The sequence below is a fragment of the Periophthalmus magnuspinnatus genome, chromosome 22, assembly GCF_009829125.3.
Source record: "Periophthalmus magnuspinnatus isolate fPerMag1 chromosome 22, fPerMag1.2.pri, whole genome shotgun sequence".
Taxonomy (NCBI): Eukaryota; Metazoa; Chordata; class Actinopteri; order Gobiiformes; family Gobiidae; genus Periophthalmus; species Periophthalmus magnuspinnatus.
The window spans coordinates 28,111,416-28,131,773 of NC_047147.1; the positions used below are offsets into that span (position 1 = coordinate 28,111,416).

The window sequence follows — 20,358 nt, forward strand, 5'->3', positions numbered from 1 at the left end:
GAAAACGGTCGCACTAGCCAATCAGCAAAGACATCGTCAGTTGCAAACGAGCCAATCAGAGGCCGTGCTTCCCCTTCTGTTTGGATCCCCATTAGCCATAAAAAAAAAAGCACAGAATACATAAAAAAGCAGGTGCAGGAAGAGGCAAAAACGAGGACTTATACGAGGATCATTCAATAAATAAGGTGAATTTTTCGGTATAAGGACTTTTAAACACATAGAAGCTTACTTTTTAAACTTGTTTTTCACATGGATTTAATTTCTTTTGCAGATAAAAAAAAAAACTTTGAGAGTTTTGACGATTAACAAAGATGGTCGACCAAGAAGCTCCAGGATTGAACAGCGGTCAGTTATCACGTTTTTGGCTGAAGGTGCAAACCCGTTGAAATTCACAGGAGAATGTCACTGTGTCTGGTTTCACATGTTTCAGCCAAAAAAATGATGAGGGAGGCTACAGAAGTGACGTCTCCTGAGATGAACCAGACACAGTGACATTCTCCTGTGAATTTCAACGGGTTTGCACCTTCAGCAACCAAAAACGTGATAACTGACCGCTGTTCAGTCCTGGAGCTTCTTGGTCGACCATCTTCGTTAATCGCCAAAACTCTCAAAGTTTTTGTTTTTTTTAATCTGCAAAAGAAATTAAATCCATGTGAAAAACAAGTAAAACAAAATAAAATAAAAAAGTAAGCTTCTATGTGTATAAAAGTCCTTATACCTTATTTATTGAATGACCCTCGTATTAAAGCCTCAACCTTGTGAATACATAAAATTGGACATTATAGCCCCATGCATTACTTTAAAAATGTACACACTTTCAAGGTTGAAGGTTCAAGTTCAGCTCATTCACTCACACACACATTTTCATCTTTAAAGTGACAGCAGTGCATAGGGTAAAAGAACTAAAACCCATCAGAAACGAAGCATGAAGGTTTAATCAGATTAAACACATCCTCAGATAATGTGTCAACTATTCAACTTTGAAAAAAACCACGAATAACTGCAGTATTTGGAAAGTCCTTTGAAAAAGAGTTCTCCGTCTTCATATCCTTCACATCCCTGAACAGTTTTTTGTCACGTGTTACTCTCTGAAAACAAGTAATTACAGGATGCCAACTGTTTATGTACAAGTGTCTGCATTATGGAGGATTCTGTTTCAAAGCCACGCAAACCACCAACTTCCTCAATAGCGGCTTCACTTCTATGAGAATGAAAAACATCTTTGTTCTGGTAACGACTTTGCGAGAGAACGGGATTACTGAGAAAAATGAAGACGCGCGCACAGAGGAGTTTTGGATTGATGGAGTCTGTAAATTGGTTTAACTTCAAAGAGCCGTACATATCTGAGTGAAGCTCCAAAGACCGATCAATTACACGAGACGCTAACGTGCTAACGCGCTAACCCACACACACGAGTGACCTTCTGCCTCGGCTTGTGTCATCTCAGAGGGGACGTTGAGCCTTGGCCCTCCCCTTTCTCCCGTGTTCTGTCCAGAGAAGTATTGATTTTGGAAGTGGCTTAGGGGGGTGCTTCACTGCGAGCTGGGATAAAAACATCCGTCAAACTAGAAAAGTAGAAGGACACGTCTATTGTCTCCATGGAGCTGCAAGGTCCACTACATCATACTGTCCTCAAGCCCGGCCTCGTGCGGGGAAGATGGGCTCAAAAATGGGATATATTCATCTTTTCAATGATAAGTGATGACAGCACAAAAACAGATATAAAACTGTCTTTTTCAAACTCCTTAAGATGGGACTTGGACGGCGCTTCAGTTTGTGCGTTCGCCAAATTTTACAGTTCATTTTATCCACTTTTGAATCCTTTGAATTTCTTCTTTATTACTGTAGTGGAAATGACAGAACCTGGTTTAGCCCGAGATTAAACCTGCGACAGTCAGTTAGATCTGGTGATGCTCAGAAAGGCAAGAAATCTTTACTTTGGTGGAACTTGTTGTGAAAAGTTTGAGAATCGCTGACATAAACTAATACGTCCAGTTAAAAGGCTGAAAGAAACAGCCGTGTTTGAAACTGACAGTAACTTCCACCTGGATTTGGATGATTTGTATATTTGTAACACACTGGTCCCTGGTTTATCGTGGAGGTTACATTCTAAAAATAACCCACAATAGACGAAATCCCTGAAGTATCAGCTTTATTTTTACAGTTATTCTCTCTGTTTTTGTCTGTAAAACCCCTCACCACACACTTTATACACTTTTCTCACACAGACGTTAACATTTTCTCACATTTCTCTCTCGGTTAAACTCTCTCAAAGTTCAAACCTTCGTAGGCGTCTTTGTTGGTGCAGAACGTTTCATCCATAGCAGTGGTAGTATCATAAGTACCTTTTCAGCTGCAGAAACTTTAATCCATGCATTCATCGCATCCAGAATCGATTACTGCAATAGCATCCTATATGGTACACCCTCAAAAACACTTAATAAACTGCAATACATACAAAACTCTGCTGCCCGCCTCCTCACACACACCCGTCTGTGTGAACACATCACCCCGGTCCTCCAAAACCTCCATTGTCTCCCCATTTCTCAGCGAATTCAGTTCAAAGTTCTTCTCATCACTTTCAAAGCTCTCCATAACCTGCCCCCTCCTCACAGATCTGCTCCATCACCACACTCCCTCTCGCTCCCTCCACTCCTCAAACGCAAACCTCCTCTCCCTCCCCTGTAGGACCAAGCTCTGAACCTGAGGAGAACCTGAGGAGACAGAGCCTTCTCCATCGCTGCCCCCGCCCTCTGGAACACTCCACAGCAACAACTCTGGGACCGCACCGACCTCAGCATCTTCAAAAAACACCTAAAGACTCACCTGTTCAAAGCTGCTTTTAATCTTTAATTATTGTGAGTGTTGATTTTAAATGTTTGTATATTTGTATTTTTTTTTATTGTTCTTCTATGTAAAGTGTCTTTGAGTATCTTGAAAAGCTCTATATAAATAAAATGTATTATTATTATTATTATTATTAAGTACTAGTAAAAGTGATGGTATCAATACAACCACCGGTCATAGTAGCAGTAGTAGTAGTAGTAATTATGTTAAAGACACACTACGTAACTTTTCTGATACTTGCTTGTCTCCCTCCTTGCTCGGATTGTTCCACAGTATGGCATTAACTGTCTTGCAGATGTTTAGTTACATATCGCAGCTATAAAAATACAAACACAGCACACACTCTGACTAGTCGCCTCTCCGTAGATCTCGACTGTAACTTGGCCTGGTGGCGTCACATGTTTGTCTCCGTGCAAATAGATACGTTCAATGCCGTACTGTGGGACATTCTAGGGAAAGCAGTGGAGAGATAGAGGGATACAGGAAGCAGATCCTCCACGAGAAAAGTGACATATTGCACTTTTAAACAGACGGATGAAATAATGAATTAATCCTGGAGGAATCTGGAGTTTACTGTGTGTTTATTGGGATATAACGGGTTTAAGGACGTGTGCATCTTGTTAAACACCACAAAAAACGTTCTGAATGTACGTCTATAAACGTCACACTGAACGAAAGCAATCCAAAGTCTTTCTCAACAGAGGAGAACTCGATCTGGTCCCAGAATTTAAACACCTTGGAGTCATCGTAGACCCAACATTGTCCTTTAAAAGTCACGTAAAAAAAAAGTGTTCCAATCAGAATTTTCGTCACATCCTGAGCACTGCTGAAAACTATTTCTACTCTATGATCATCTTCCACATAGACGATTGTTTAACTACTTGGTCTCTTGCCCCACGACATTTAAAACCATTGAAAACCTCCATAAAAGAGTCTCTAAGCCGGAGAGAATGTCCCGTACAGTTCTTTTAAAGCTCAAATGAAAAAGTGGTTCTGGTCAAACCAAACGTGCTTCATCTATAGTGACAATGTGACTTTAACTTTTCATATTTTGCATATTTGGGCAAATATGAAGAGGGTGGGGGTAAAATGTAAATAATGGGATCTGTGCAGCTATGGGGATTTAGCTGTTTTTATTTTGACCCCTCTGTGACCCCAGCCCTTGGGACGATGGATGTAAATGATCCTTTGGTTATAATCTGTGTGTTTACATCCATGTCTGTCGCGTCACGTCTGTTCGTTAACATGCTCTGTCCCAACCACATAAATAAATATATTAAATTAAATTAGTAGCAAAAGTCAAAAGTACTAAAGGTGTTCCAGCTTTAGACAGTTCCGCTCTGAGGTTGTCGCAGTGATATCAGCACCAACAGAACAGAGCCAATGTATAGACTTTATTTTCCATTTAACAAACTAAACAGAGTCTTACCTCCAAACCCGGGCCTCATGGTGAAGTCGTGATCATCTACTCGGAGTAAATGTTCCGTCTTGACTTTGCGAGACTTGGTCACATCTGGAGGCTTCTTGGCGATTGAGCTTAAAAAAAACAAACAAAAAGTAAAGTCATGATTGTGAAGAACGTAACAGTTATTGGTGTAATGAAAGGTATAACAGATTTAATACAATATAAACTCGACAATGAACTGATAATGATTAAATATATTGAAAACTTCTATAACAGAAGTTTATAATGGAAGTAGAGCAGAAATAACATCAGATCTGGAGCGTGACTTGATATCAAAAAGTATTATATCAGATATTTTTTTTATTTTACTACTGTTACTTTTTTTTTATTGAGTATTCTGTGCGGTTTCTGTTTTGTTTTCTGGACAACGTCTGTGCCCGTATTATTGCTTTCCATTAATATTATCACTTATTATGCTTACAACACTTAGCTACGTCTATCATCATCATCATCATTATTTTTATTATATTATTTTTATTATTATTTTCTGATTTTTTTAATGTGTGTATGTATATATATTTTTGTCTGTTCCTGTGCTGTAAAATGTTAAAATGCAATAAAAAATAAATAAAAATAAAATTACAAAAAATAAAAAATAAACAAATCAAGATTAAGAGTAAACAAGACTCAGCGGGACGACTGAAAACTTCACTTTGAACTGATTTCACATAGAAAAAACTGAATTACTTTTGCAAAACTGCGATGTACGAGGACGATCCAAACAATACGCTCTTTCATTATACATGAAAAAGCACAAACCGTGTGGAAAACGGCGACGCGGTGAACGAGGTCTGGCTGTCAGAGTCATAAACGAGTCGTACAGTGTCGCGCAGAGAGGGGGCCCTGCTGTGATAATTGCGGGTGCACGGCATGATGGGAAAGGTTAGGACACTTGACTCAGGAATAGCGTGAAACCGTGAAAACGCATTTGAAATTTGAAAACGTATATATTAGAACTGACGCTGTGGACTTTCCTTTGTGGAGGAGAGTATTTGAGCAGCGTGTGTCGGATCGTCAAGTGTTTAGCGTCGTGTTTTTGGAGGATGCTTCATATATTTAGACTCGAGAACAGCAGAAATAGTACACTGGGCTGGAAGTACAAGAAAATGATGTACAGTTGTCCCTCGCTATATCACGGGTCACTTTTTGTGCATTGTGTTCTGCGTCCTGATTGGCTGTTGGACTGTAGACCATTGTGTCGTGCGTCCTGATTGGCTGTTGGACTGTAGACCATTGTGTCGTGCGTCCTGATTGGCTGTTGGACTGTAGACCATTGTCCATCAGTCTCCTCCGTGCCGTGTCTCCTGTCCAGTACAGAATGTGTTCAGACAAATTTACATAAACGTTGGATCTCAGTGTGACTCTGAAGTGCTGTACGTTTGCAATTAGTTTTCTCCCCGACAAAACCCACAATGTCGATGAAACGTTCTGCACCGACAAAGACGCCTACGAAGGATTGAACTTTGAGAGAGTTTAAACGAGAGAGAAATGTGAGAAAATGTTAACGCCTGTGTGAGAAAAGTGTATAAAGTGTGTGGTGAGGGGTTTTACAGACAAAAACAGAGAGAATAATGTAAAAAATAAAGCTGATACTTCATGGGTAATTTTTAGAACGTGACCCCCGCGATAAACGAGGGACCAGTGTATCAGAAAAATATACAAACCGCCCAAATCCAGGTGGAAGTTACTGTCAGTTTCAAACATGGGCGCTGTTTCTTTCAGCCTTTTAATTGGACGTATTAGTTTATATCAGCGATTCTTTAACTTTTCACAAGTTCCACCGAAGTAAAGATTTGTCTTTCTGAGCATCACCAGATCTAAACCAAGTCTATAACACGACTATCGCTGGTTTAATCTCGGGCTACAGACAAAAACATAGAGAATAACAGTAAAAACTACGCAGATTTCACCGATTGTGGGTTATTTTTAGAACCTAACCTCCGCCATAAACGAGGGACCAGTGTAAACCATAAGATCATATGAGAATCAGATCGTGAATGGTCGTGTCCTTCTCTCCAGCTCCTCATGACTTCGATGTGTATTTTGGTGCAGACTTTTATAGCCTTGTTTGTTGAGGCTCTTTCCAGGCTGCTGCTCTCAGACTCTGGAACAATCTCTCGCTCTTCTTGCCCTCACTAGATCCGTCGACGCCTTTAAAACCCAACTCAAAACGGCGATCGTTTAAAAGGTGCAGTCGTTTCTTTGTGGGCTGCTACGACGGCCATGTTCTTGTACTGACTCTGTTGTGATATTTATGAGTTTTAACTTCTTTTTGTGCAGCACTTTGTTTGTGAAAGGTGTTTTATATGAATAAACTTTGCTTTCATGCAGATAAAACATGTAAATTACCTGCAATATGCAAATAAAAATAGATTTAAGAGGCGACCAATGGGTTTTAATTCTCTATTTTCAACAATTTTTCACTGGGGGCAATTGTTTCTACACACGTGGCCTGATTAGAACAAAGAAACTCAATAAATCAAACCATAAAAAATGGGAATTGAACCATCCGTCACCTCGTTAACAGATCATTACTGTACAGTTCAATAAAGTAAATTCACTTAAGCCGCATCAGGCAGTGAATCAAACACGCTTTGAAGTCGACGATTGGTTTAAACGAATTACGTCTGAAAATGTCCCAAGGCTGTAATTATTATTTTAGTCATATTGATTGAATGTGATTTTCCAAAATGATAAAGATGAGGTCAGCGCGGCCAGTGAAACCACATCATTACGAGAATTAATTGATTTTACTGTGTACTCTGTGATACGCAAATAAATGTTTTTGTGTGTGGATTTACAGAAACTACAGCGTGCACTTTTACAGTTTAAAAAAGGTCTCACGATCAAAACTGAACCTGGGTCGACAGTAAAAACGAAGAGGACGACGTGACCGCAGCCAAATGAAGCTCGCTAGCAGCTAACAGGCGAATTTGGCGGCGATTTTTAAATTTGGAACGCCGACCATGAGTATCATAGCAACCATAGAGCCAATCCTGAGCGAGGAAGCTGAAGGTAACGCCGTTTTCCGTCCACACCGCTGGTTTAGCACACAGCGGACGCTCAGCTTAGACGGAAAGTGTAAGAACTTTGGTCAGTTTTGTTGCTTTTGTAGAGCGGAGCCAGTCTACAGTCAATTAATTCACACTCAGAACTCAAATCTGTTTGACAAATACCAGAGCAATACTTTTTTCACTAGAACCATATTCCATAAAGTGCTTTTTATTCGAACGAAAACCTTGAAATGTTTGTTTGTGCTAGAACAGCTTGAGACCGTCTAGCGCGCCGTCTCAGGATGCACAGGCACAGAAGGTGAAATATATATTTTTCTTAAGTAATATCTTAACTTTTTAGACGTTGCTGAGGGAGTACGCAGAAGCCACGTCTATCAAAAGGGCTTCAACAACGGAAAAGAGCGATAGACCGTCGATAGTTTTTGTTTAGAGAGCAGGTTTTGTCCAAAAGATCGACGCTAGCAGTTATAGCGGTGAACATTTGGAAATCTGACTGCGAGTATCATAGCAACCAAAGAGCCAATCAGGAGCGAGACTATTGCCGCTTAGCAACGCTGTCAATCAAAAAACCTGTTGCTAACGCTAATGGGAGCGACCTCGGGGAAAGAAGACACCTGATTTGTCTGTTATTAATGTTCATATGTTGATTTAGGGACAAAATAGCGGAATAAAAACCCCAGGATCATGTAAAGGGTTAATACGAACATTTAAGACCAGAATGAGTCTGAAGCAGCAGAGACAGAGAGAGGAGACACGGTTTAAAAAAACAAAACAAAAAAATTAATAATTAATAATAGTAAGTCAGACCTGTTCCCAGTGCATGTTGGACTCCGCCAGGGCTGCCCTTTGTCACCGGTTCTGTTCATTATATTTATGGACAGAATTTCTAGGCGCAGCCAGGGGCCGGAGGGGGCCTGGTTTGGGAACCACAGGATTTCATCTCTGCTGTTTGCAGATGATGTTGTCCTGATGCTTCTTCGAGCCAGGACCTGCAGCACTGGGGCGGTTTGCAGCCGAGTGTGAAGCGGCTGGGATGAGAATCAGCTCCTCCAAATCCGAGGCCATGGTTCTCGACCGGAAAAAGGTGGTTTGCTCTCTCCGGGTGGAGAGTCTCTGCCCCAAGTGGAGGAGTTCAAGTATCTCAGGGTCTTGTTCATGAGTGAGGGAAGGATGGAGCGTGAGATTGACAGGCGGATCGGTGCAGCGTCTGCAGTGATGCGGTCGCTGTATCGGTCCGTCGTAAAGAAGGAGCTGAGCCGGAAGGCGAAGCTCTCGATTTACCGGTCAATCTACGTTCCTACCCTCACCTATGGTCATGAGCTCTGGGTAATGACCGAAAGGACAAGATCGCGGATACAAGCGGCTGAAATGGGCTTCCTCCGCAGAGTGGTCGGGCGCACCCTTAGGGATAGGGTGAGGAGCTCGGTCACACGGGAGGAGCTCGGAGTAGAGCCGCTGCTCCTACACGTTGAGAGGAACCAGCTGAGGTGGCTCGGGCATCTGCTCAGGATGCCTCCTGGACGCCTCCCTAGGGAGGTGTTCTGGGCATGTCCCACCGGGAGGAGGCCCCGGGGAAGACCCAGGACACGCTGGAGGGACTATGTCTCTCTGGCCTGGGAACGCCTTGGGGTCCCACCGGAGGAGCTGGAGGACGTGTCCGGGGTGAGGGAAGTCTGAGAGTCCCTGCTCAGACTGATGCCCCCGCGACCCGGCCCCGGATAAGCGGAAGAAAATGGATGGATGGATGGATGGAAAAAAATTAATAAATAAAATAATAACTCAAAATAAAAATAAAAAACTAACAAAAAAAACCTCAGAATAACTAAAGAAAATAAAGAAAATAAACTAAAAAACTCAAAATAACTAAAAAACAAACAAAAAAAACCTCAAAATAACAAAAAATAAACAAAAACCACTCCAAAAATTTAAAAAAAATTACTCAAAATAACTCTAATAATAATAATAATAATAAATAACCTAAAATAAATAAATAAATAAAAAATGAACCCCAGGATCATGTGGAGGGTTAATACGAACATTTAAGACCAAAATGAGTCTGACAGCAGCAGGTAGAGACAGAGGAGACAGTTTTTCAATAGAAAGTGAATTGGAGCCAGAGTCGATGGAGCCAGAACTGTTTGGAACGCAGCATCTACATCCGTTTATATTAGGGATGGGACAATAAACAATAATATCGTTTATCGTGATAAAAAGGGTTGACAATAACAGTTCGCGGGACATTTTATATAATCGTGATAATCACCAACAAAGATAATCATTATTACATCACCTGAATGTGCAGAAAAAAAATACTTATCCACTGGGGAGTCGTTGGGGGGACAAAGGGGTCTGTGGTCCGGGGCCTCAAAGTCTTAGGGGCCCAGAACTAGACCCTCTTCCTATTAATTTGTACTACGGGGGGCCATGTACGGCTTATTGCCTCCAAATTATAGTTGACAGCCCTGCTCATCCATAATATTCTGTTAAAGTTAGAATTATTCATATTCATATAAACTTTAATCATTACCGTGATATAATCGTTAATCACAATTATTCTGGCCATGATAATCGTCACGCAAAACTTCAATATCACATGCTTAGTTTATATATATAACTTCTATGTTTGCCAGGGCCTTAAACTGCAGATCGAAGTCACATCTCAGTCTTTAACATTCACATTTTTGTTACGATCACACGGACAACTGAATTTATTTCTTCATTTTTTGGTTTTAGAGCGACTTATAGACCGGGAAATACGGTGCATGTTTCTCTCGGTTTATGGACGAACCTCGTGTGAAAAGTTCCAGCGCTGAGGTTCAGTTCGTGAGAATTCAAATCAGACTGAGTCATTTTAAGTTCCAGCTCGACATCAGCACTGGACCTGGCGACCCAAAGACTCACGTTTATGGAGTTTAAAGTGTAAATCTTACATATGGTGCGTGTTAGTTCTGCCCTGAAAGCACAACAAGCCCTGAATGCAAACGAGGACGTCCTCACTGAAAACGCCACGACTGAATGAGTTTTATTCATCCCCAAAATGACCAGACGCCGTTTTGTTCGTTCTTTAAATCAATTACATGAGATTTTCCAATTAATTACTCTCTAAACGATTTATCCAGGGCTGTCAGATTGAACACTATTCACACTAAAACAGCCATTTGAACGTTACTTATAAGAGCATTCAAACTACATTATGATTACATTAAGAATCCCACCTTATAATTACTTTCTTCAATGTAAAAACTCCCTGGATGTTTTATTCGGTCCAACGTGTCGAGACACTTTTCACCAGACTCTGCAGAGAAATTTCTATTTTAACTATTTCAAATACCCGAGAGCTCAGTTCTTAGAAGCAGTATCCACTATTGAACATCCCGGTGTGAAGGAGGACTTTCGAATCACATTTTTAGGCTCGGCTCAGCCCTTTGGCCGTGGAGGGATGTGCGATCCGCCCATGGGGTCCCGAAACCCGCAGAGCCGCTCCGTAATTGTGCTTCATGTGCGTCATGTACAGAGCCTGGGCAGAAAGTGGCTGTGTTTGCTGCTGTTTGGCCACACGCTGAGCAGAGAGGCCTTTGCCAGTATAGATAAATAAATTAAAATGTTTAAAGCGCAGTTAGCGGGTTGTGCGGAGCGTGTGCGTGCGTCGCTAGCTAACAAGGCTGTGTTTTAATGATGTCGGGTTTCAGTCGTGGCCACTACCATCTACTTCCTGTTTTCTGTTTTCTAGCTGCAGCTTTGATAAACATAAACGGCAAAATGAAAAGCAAAAATGATAATCACAGGCCATTTGTCCATATGTTAAATGTTTTTTCAGTCATTTTAATTTATGCTCGTAGTATCTTTGTATATTTGGTTGACACTGCTGATCATACTTCGTTAAGGTTCATTTCTAACTGTAAAACAATGACACTGTGAGTTGTATTCTCCAGTGGGATGTCCTGCCCTGGCCGTTCGAAGGAGGACTCATCGGTCACTTTCATTTTTAAGGCGATGCTTGGACACTGTCGACCTACATCTGTTCCTTACTGTCACAGAGAAGAGCTGATTCTTATTCTCTTCGTTCTTAAGTTCATGTGTTGTTCTCTGTTCCATTTGCTCGCACTGAACTGGGCAAAAAGGCTTTTGTCTGCACCTTATGCACGGAACAAGTTACACAAAGACTGGAACATGACAGAGTTGATTTCCTTGGATGTTTTTAAATCTAAACTGAGAGATCTCGAGGCCCCACAACATGCACTTGTTTTTCATAATCTGTCTTTTTCTCTTGTCTCTTTTTAATTATGTGACTGTGTTTTTTATTTGCTGCTGCTGCTTGGCCAGGACTCCCTTGAAAAATAAAATCTGCAGTACAAGAAGTCACCAGCCATGGAGGGTAACAAAGAGTATTAAAGTACTGCACTTAAGTAAAGCACAGATATCTAAAAATTCTACTTAAGTCAGTTTTACAGTGTGTACTTTTTACATTTATTTGAGTACATTTGAGAGCAGTATCTGTACTTTCTACTTCACTACATTTATGAACAGAACTGAAAAGTAAAAAGTACTTTTCATCTGATTTGAGGAGTTATTTTTACCGTGTTCGTGGAAATATCCTGACACAAGTTTTCGAGTTCAAGCTTCAACTTTGAGAAAGTTGTAAGAAATAAAAACACAAAATTCATGAGAAAAATAAAGAAATGTACTGTTGTATTGCTGCTGTCGACCAAAATATGAATCATTTTTAATCAATATCACCACATTTACATTTAACAAATTAACATCTGTGTGAAATATTTTTACCTTTTATTCTTAAACTACATTTTTAAACAAGTACTTTAATACTTTATGTTTAGATTGTGTCATGTGATACTTTTACTTTTTACCTCTGTGTCTGTACTTAAGTAACAAAACTGAGAACTTCACCCACCACTGTCACTTTACTCTGTTCAAGAAGTTTGTGTCAGGAAGGGCATCTGACATAAAACACTGCAAATTCAGATCAAACCTAGAATCAGACGACAGTAGTCGAGCTAACGGCTAATCAGAGTTTTATAAATGAGATCGTCAAAGCTCCAGACACTTGTTTCCTAATCAGGGGAGCGAGGACCTAAAGAGGCAGCACGGGACCTCAGAAAATTACATTAATAATATTTGAATTAAAAGAAATCTTGGTAAAAAAGTGAAAATCTTTAACAATGTTTACATTATCACACACTTTATACACTTTTCTCACACAGGCGTTAACATTTTCTCACATTTCTCTCTCGTTTAAACTCTCTCAAAGTTCAAACCTTCGTAGGCGTCTTTGTCGGTGCAGAACGTTTCATCGACATTGTGGGTTTTGTCGGGGAGGAAACAAATCGCAAACGTACAGCACTTCAGAGTCACACTGAGATCCAACGTTTATGTGAATTTGTCTGAACACATTCTGTACTGGACAGGAGACACGGCACGGAGGAGACTGATGGACAATGGTCTACAGTCCAACAGCCAATCAGGACGCACGACACAATGGTCTACAGTCCAACAGCCAATCAGGACGCACGACACAATGGTCTACAGTCCAACAGCCAATCAGGACGCACGACACAATGCACATTCAGACACTGTAAACAAAAATCCATAAAACAGCGACACCGTGATAAAACGACGGACGACTCTACAGTTCTGTTTCATGCTGCTGTGAAAAAGCAAAACTGACAACTATCGAAAAACAACAGCCTAACGACTCCAGGCTGTGATGCCAGACTCCCAGTACTGTAAAGCTCCACTATGGAACTTTTCTGGTGGAGCGTCACCTACTTGTTTCCATGGAGATGTTAAGGCTTTACCCAGAACTTCAGTCGATCTGTTACAGGTTCGATCTGCGGCGATGCAAACACGCTCACAATACGAACGTATGGTTTTTTTTAGCTATTTTACCGCAATAGATTATGTTTAATGCCAGGCTGTGGAACATTCTAAGCAGCTCAAGTGAAGTCACAGGTCAGATCTGCGGAGATGCGAACCCGCTCTCAGTAAGAACGCATGTTTTTCAAGATGTGTTTGTGCAGTAGGTGAAAAAGAATAATGTAAATGCAAGTTACTGTAGATTTATCGACTTATATTTAAAGAATTCCAATAACATCGTCATGGAGACAAGCCCATGACAGACGCTATACCAGAAAAGTTACACAGTGCAGCTTTAAAAATGACATTGGGTGTTCTGTATGGGAAAAAATCTGCAGTAACATTTAGTAGTTTAGTATCGTCGCGAGCATCTGAAAATCTCTCAAAGTTTTTACATTCATATTCATCTTGCAAAGGCGTTTTTTACAATACGTCTCCAGTGTGTTGACAAAGTTGTGCGTGTGTGTGTGTGTGTGTGTGAGACTATTTTATCTTAATAGACAGAGTAACTTATTAAACCTGAAACTGAAGCGTCCCGTATTCCAGTCATGATCCCAGTGAGTTTAATATGCACGACCATGGACCCAACCACTTTAAACCAGCGAACGCACAACATCTCCACAGTCCCACAGCCGCCCGTCTCTGTCACACACTCATCAAAATTATATGTTTTTTTTGTGTTTTTTCTATACCAGCGCTAGTCCTGCATGCTAACACCACCAGGTACAATCAAAGGGAAATATACAGAGACTTGAGAAATATTGATGACATTTGAAAATAACTTTGGACACGATAACTTGGAGTTTTATGTTTAATTAGTCAAAAAAAGACAGTATTTTTATGTCATTTTAGTTTGAATGTGGATTTGGTTTAGATCTGCCGTCCCCAAACCTTTTTGTTTCAAGTCATTTTGGCAATACGCGTCCTGATTGGCTGTTGGACTGTAGACCATTGTGTCGTGCGTCCTGATTGGCTGTTGGACTGTAGACCATTGTGTCGTGCGTCCTGATTGGCTGTTGGACTGTAGACCATTGTGTCGTGCGTCCTGATTGGCTGTTGGACTGTAGACCATTGTCCATCAGTCTCCTCCGTGCCGTGTCTCCTGTCCAGTACAGAATGTGTTCAGACAAATTTACATAAACGTTGGATCTCAGTGTGACTCTGAAGTGCTGTACGTTTGCAATTTGTTTTCTCCCCGACAAAACCCACAATGTCGATGAAACGTTCTGCACCGACAAAGACGCCTACGAAGGTTTGAACTTTGAGAGAGTTTAAACGAGAGAGAAATGTGAGAAAATGTTAACGCCTGTGTGAGAAAAGTGTATAAAGTGTGTGTAGATTGGCCTTAAAAAACAGTAAAGATGAGTGGTGCCAGGTTATAGCAACAATACTCATTTTAGTGAAAGAAGTCGTACATTACTTTCCTCTAGAGGGCGCCCTAGTGACTCGAGTTGTTTTTTCCTGAGCTCAGTGAGACAAACCTTAGGGGAAGGACCAGCAACACCATGAATCATTTTAAACAGACAGATGTTCACATATATTAGCAGATTATCGACGTTTAGAAAAGCTGATACTTCGCGGATTTCGACTATTGCGGGTTATTTTTTAGAACATAACGCCCACGATAAACGAGAGACCACTGTACTCCATAGAAGTCAAATACCCCCTCTTTAAAGATGAGGCAAACACAACCAGAGACGATTAACACAATTAACAAACTCAGATGTTTGTTCCTCTGGGTACTGCACATCTTTCTGTCAACATACTTGTGGTATTTCTATCTTTTAGGGTCAGATATTAATAAATACCAATAGTAATACTAAAACTACAGACTCACACATTCACAGGACAGAAATGAACCTTTTACAGCCTTTAAACATGTACAATAAAGCTTTCTACTTCACGTATTGTGGGTTATTTTAGACCATAACCCCTGCGATAAAAAATAAGGGACCAATGTACTCACTTTCTTTCATAATATTGTGTGTATTTGTTGTGTTACACCTCATCAAAAGTCAGCTACAGCTCCACTAAGAGGTTACGAGTTTAGTTTCGGCGCTTGTTCTTGGCTTTGACACTCGTCCAACTCTGACTAAACACTAGACGCGATTTTATCTGCGGAGAAGATCCCACTACACACATCCAAAACAGCTCACTTTGAACTGAAAACTCTTCAAAACCGCTTGTTCGTACAGGCTCTTACATCTCGGCGCAGTGAAATATGTAAGTGTGATTTTAGACACTAGACAAATACATCTGTAGAATCCTCCTGGTCACTTTGTACCTGTTACTCTCCGATTTTCTCCGACTTCAAACCGGCGCCTTAATGAGTGGAGACGGCCTGTTTAAAGCCCAAGGACACGTTTGGGTTTTGCGTCTCCTGATGCCACTGCGATATTCACCAAAGCGATTGCACGCGTGTTACAAACGCTGCTCGGCCTTGGCTGCAAATGGAAGCACATCCCGACGTGTTCGACTCACATTTTTGTTTTAAAGCGTTCCATTTTTAAACCTAACGCAATTTTCAGTCAGACGTTTCTCACAAGGATCAATTAAAATGAAGATGTGAAGAGCGAAAAGTGATCGGAAACTTGGATTTAAACCAAATAAACCACAAAAATCCAGCTGAAATCTACGTATCGTGATGGAAGTTTTAAGGCAGGGTTAGCGAAAGTTGTAGGAGCGAAGACGTTTAGCTGCTCGTCCAAGCCGCGGCTAAACGTCTTCGCTCCAACAACGATTTGACAGATTTAAACTTCGTCTTTTGCTTTGAAATAAAAGACACAACAGTCATTTTCACTTCTTATTCAAACAAACAAAATAAATTATGTTTCTCGGTCGCAAATGAGTCAACAGAAAAGGAGAAGCACTCGTCTTTCTCAGTTGCAGCGTACTAGCAAAGCATTCTGGGATTTGTAGTATTAGCGTAGTAAAGGCGAAGGTGAATAAACTTTACACGATCTCATTTTCAAACCGTGAAAGAAAGAAGCATTTAAATCTATGTCACTTGTTGCTAGCTTCTACAAACTGATTGGCACATTGTTAATATTCATGTGTATGATTTTGTGGCGACCGGCAAAGCTTAAAAACAAATAAAAATGACCTACACACAGTCAGTCGGCTTCCATTTAAGTGCCATACGCTGTAGTAGTACATGTGGTTTGCAATGGGTAAAAACTTTTCCAATTAGAAGACGACGATGTGAAGCAGTCGGATTTGTGCTACAGTTTTCAAGCTTTACATTACAAAACAGAACGTAATAATTTATGAGAGAAAACTGGGTTAAAGCTTCCAGTCTGCAGCCTACACCTAGCACATTTTCTGGGGCAAAAAACAGGACGCGATACAGAAAAAGTTGAGTTAAAGCTTTCAGTCTGCAGCCTACACTTTTATAACCACAAATACTGTAGATGGTTGACATCTTCAGGACAGTGAGCTGCACCTCTGCGCAGTGGCACCTCCTCGCTCCTGACTGACCCCGGCTTGTAATGCAAGCGTCTCACAAGTTTGCAATGGATGGAACGTTTTCTAATTACAAGATGACAACATTTACATCACACTTACTGGGGCAAAAACAGAATGCAACGGAGAAAAAGTTGGGTAGAATCCTTCAGTTTGCAGCCATCTACAGTATTTGTGGATATAATCTTCAGGACGGTGAACCCTGCACCTCGCCCCCGACTCACTCCAGCTCGTAATGAATGTGACTTTTTCTTACAAGTTTGCAATGGATGAAATGTTTTCTAACTACAAGACGACAGCATTCCAGTTTCCAACCTTTACATTCGACTTTCTGGGGCAAAAACAGAACCCAATAGATAAAAAGTTGAGTTGAATCTGAAGACCATCTTGAGTATTTATGGATATAATCTTCAGGACAATGAGCTGCACCTCTCCACAGTGGCACCTCCTCGCTCCTGACTGACCCTGGCTCGTAATTCATGCGTCTTACAAGTTTGCAATGGATGAAACGCTTTCTAACTACAAGACGACAGCATTAGTCTCCAACATTTACATTACACTTACTGGGGCAAAAACAGAATGCAACGGAGAAAAAGTTGGGTAGAATCCTTCAGTTTGCAGCCTACACTTTGACGACCATCTTCAGTATTTGTGGATATAATCTTCAGGACGGTGAACCCTGCACCTCGCCCCCGACTCACTCCAGCTCGTAATGAATGTGACTTTTTCTTACAAGTTTGCAATGGATGAAATGTTTTCTAATTAAAAGAAGACAGCATAACAGCCTTTACGTCACACTTTCTGGGGCAAAAACAGAACGCAATAGAGAAAAAGTTGGGTAGAATCTTTCAGTTTGAGAACCATCTAGCACCTCCTCACTCCTCACTCAATCCTGCTCGTAATGCAAGCGTCTTACAAGTTTGCAATGGATGAAATGTTTTCTAACTACAAGACGACAGCATTACAGTTTCCAACCTTTACATTCGACTTTCTGGGGCAAAAACAGAACCCAATAGATAAAAAGTTGAGTTGAATCTGAAGACCATCTTGAGTATTTATGGATATAACCTTCAGGACAATGAGCTGCACCTCTCCACAGTGGCACCTCCTCGCTCCTGACTCACTCCAGCTCGTAATGAATGTGACTTTTTCTTACAAGTTTGCCATGGATGAAACGTTTTATTACAGTTTCCAACATTTACATTAGACTTTCTGGGGCAAAACCAGAATGTAATAATAATTTATGAGTGAAATTTGGGTAGAATCCTTCAGTTTGCAGTCTACACTTTAACGACCATCTTCAGTAATTGTGGGTATAATCTTCAGGACAGTGAGCTGCACCTCCCCACAGCGACACCTCCTCGCTCCTGACTGACCCCGGCTCGTAATGCAAGCATCGTAAAAACTCGCAATGGATGGAATGTTTTATAATTAGAAGACGACATCATTACAGTTTCCAACATTTACATTAGACTTTCTGGGGCAAAATCAGAATGTAATAATAATTTATGAGTGAAAGTTGTGTTGAATCTTTCAGTTTACAGCCTCATCTATGTCTTCTGGACAGTAAACCCTGCGCCTCTCCACAGTGGCACCTCCTCCTCGCCCCGACTCCCCCTCAGCTCCTTCCCAATCCACCTCCAGCGCCTCTTTGGACTTGAGTCATTATCCTCACGGCCACCAGAGGTCAATGTGAGGCAGAAGCAGCTGCGTGTTTCTGTTGCACTGTTGTTTTGTGTCCTTGGGCTAAACAGAAGGAGTGAAGTGCCTCGCAGGTTTTTTTTATGAAGCTCCATCGCTGCTTACGTGACGTGCGTAAAAGCCAAAAAATCTCACAAACTGCGCAGAAATGAGAGGAGACACCACTTCTCAGCACGTAAATATATAAAAATACTACAGCCACATGCACTGAAGCTGCTGCTCTGTCCCCGGATGAGACGCTGGTCACGGACAGTGCAGCTGGAGTGACGCGCAGCGGGGGTGACCTTTACTGGATAAGATGTCACACCCCGTTTTAATCCACGCCTTTTGTGCTCCCACTTCTCCTCACGCACGTTTCACAGAAGTTGGAACAGACACGAGGGTCTCAACTGTTGCGTGTCGCGCGTCACCTGAACGCACGCGGTCCATTGTCTGAAATCCACCTCCCGAAAGAGTCCACGGACCACACCTTTACGCACAGGAGACGTGGAACCATTTGGAGACACGCGCGCTGAATTACGCATGGGTTCTGTAAGAGGTTTTAAAGCCAAATGAAGCTTTATGAGGTTCATTTTGTGGCTAAATATTCCCTGTGACGCACATCCAACCGCGCGTTTTGGCACCGTGCGCAAAGTGTTTTAAAATAGTCCTGTAGTTTGATCAGTTGCGCAGAAATTCGTCTTTAAAACGTGTTATTTTTACGCACAGCCAAACACAGCTCATAAACAGCAGCACACTCGTTTCATTTACAGTAAAACAGTTTTAAAACGTGGCTGTACTCACGGGCCGTGCTTCACCGTCTGCGTTTGCGTGTTCGTCTGTGTTGGAGACTCCACGCTCCCGGTCCATGATCTCCTCACGCGGTGGCCGTGTTTACGACAGCCCCCGGTCACCACCAGACACAGGAGCAAAAGACTCAGGATCAAGTGTTTGGTCAGATAAGGCATCGTGGCGGCGCAAATCCACAGGTGAGTCCCTTGAAAGCGGCTCTGATTCGGATCATTCCAGCAGCGGCGGCGGCGGCGGTGACAGCGGCAGGACGCGGGCGGCGGCGCATGGTTCAACTCCGGAGACACGCGCTCATCGCAGCGGAGACGCGCAGAGAGAGGCGCAGAGAGAGGCGCAGTGTGGAGAGAGGCGCAGAGAGAGGCGCAGTGTGGAGAGAGGCGCAGAGAGAGGCGCAGTGTGGAGAGAGGCGCAGTGAGAGGCGCAGTGTGGAGAGAGGCGCAGTGTCAGAGGCGCAGTGTGGAGACTCTGAGCTGCACGCGCGCTCTGCAAACACCGACGAGTCAACCACCAGAGAAACAGAGAGAGAGAGAGAGAGGGAGGAGAGAAAGGGACCCGGAGAGAAGAGCAGGAGCGACAGAGATGGAGAGAGAGAGAGAGAGGGAGGGGGAAGACTGAACCACAGGAGCGACAGAGAAAGAGAGGGAGAGAGGGAGTAAAGAGAGGAGCAGGGAGCAGCAGAGATGGAGAGAGAGGAAGGGAGGGAGACGGGGGTAGAGAGAGAGAGGGAGAGAGGAGCAGGGAGAGAGGGAGGGAGAGGACTGAACCACCAGAGCGACAGAGAAAGAGAGAGGGAAAGAGGGAGAAAGACCAGGAGAGAGGGAGTAGAGAGAGGAGCAGGGAGTGACTGAGAGGGAGAGAGAGAGGAGAGAGGGAGGAGAAAAAGGGACCGGGAGAGAGGAGCAGGAGCGACAGAGAGAGAAAAGAGAGGGAGGGAGAGGACTGAACCACCGGAGCGACAGAGAAAGACAGAGAGAAAGAGACCGGGAGAAAGGGAGGAGAGAGAGGAGCAGGGAGCGATAGAGATGGACAGAGGGAGGGAGATGGGGGGCAGAGAGAGAGAAAGAAATAAAGGGAGAGAGGAGCAGGAAGAGAGGGAGAGAGAGAAGGAGAGAGAAAGGGAGCGAGAGAGGGTATAGAGTGTGCATGCATGTGTGTGACAGAGAGAAAGGGACAAAGAGGGAGGAGCAGGGAGAGAAAAGTGGGGAGAGA

The 20,358-nt window shown here is 42.3% G+C and overlaps 1 protein-coding gene across 2 annotated transcripts in view; it reads right to left on the bottom strand.

The window, feature by feature from the left end:
- The window catches only part of gabrr2a (gamma-aminobutyric acid type A receptor subunit rho2a), a 113,888-nt gene that overhangs the window by 81,705 nt on the left and 11,825 nt on the right, over positions 1–20,358 (bottom strand). Inside the window, exons 1-2 of one of the 2 annotated variants that reach the window (XM_033988194.2) lie at positions 19,144–19,307; positions 4,277–4,383 (exon numbers count right to left, since the gene is read on the bottom strand). In XM_033988194.2, coding sequence (XP_033844085.2) covers positions 4,277–4,383; positions 19,144–19,307 — 271 coding nt within the window. Of the gene's footprint in view, positions 1–4,276; positions 4,384–19,143; positions 19,308–20,358 lie in introns of those variants that run through there. The other variant, XM_055231351.1, reaches the window with a different exon arrangement.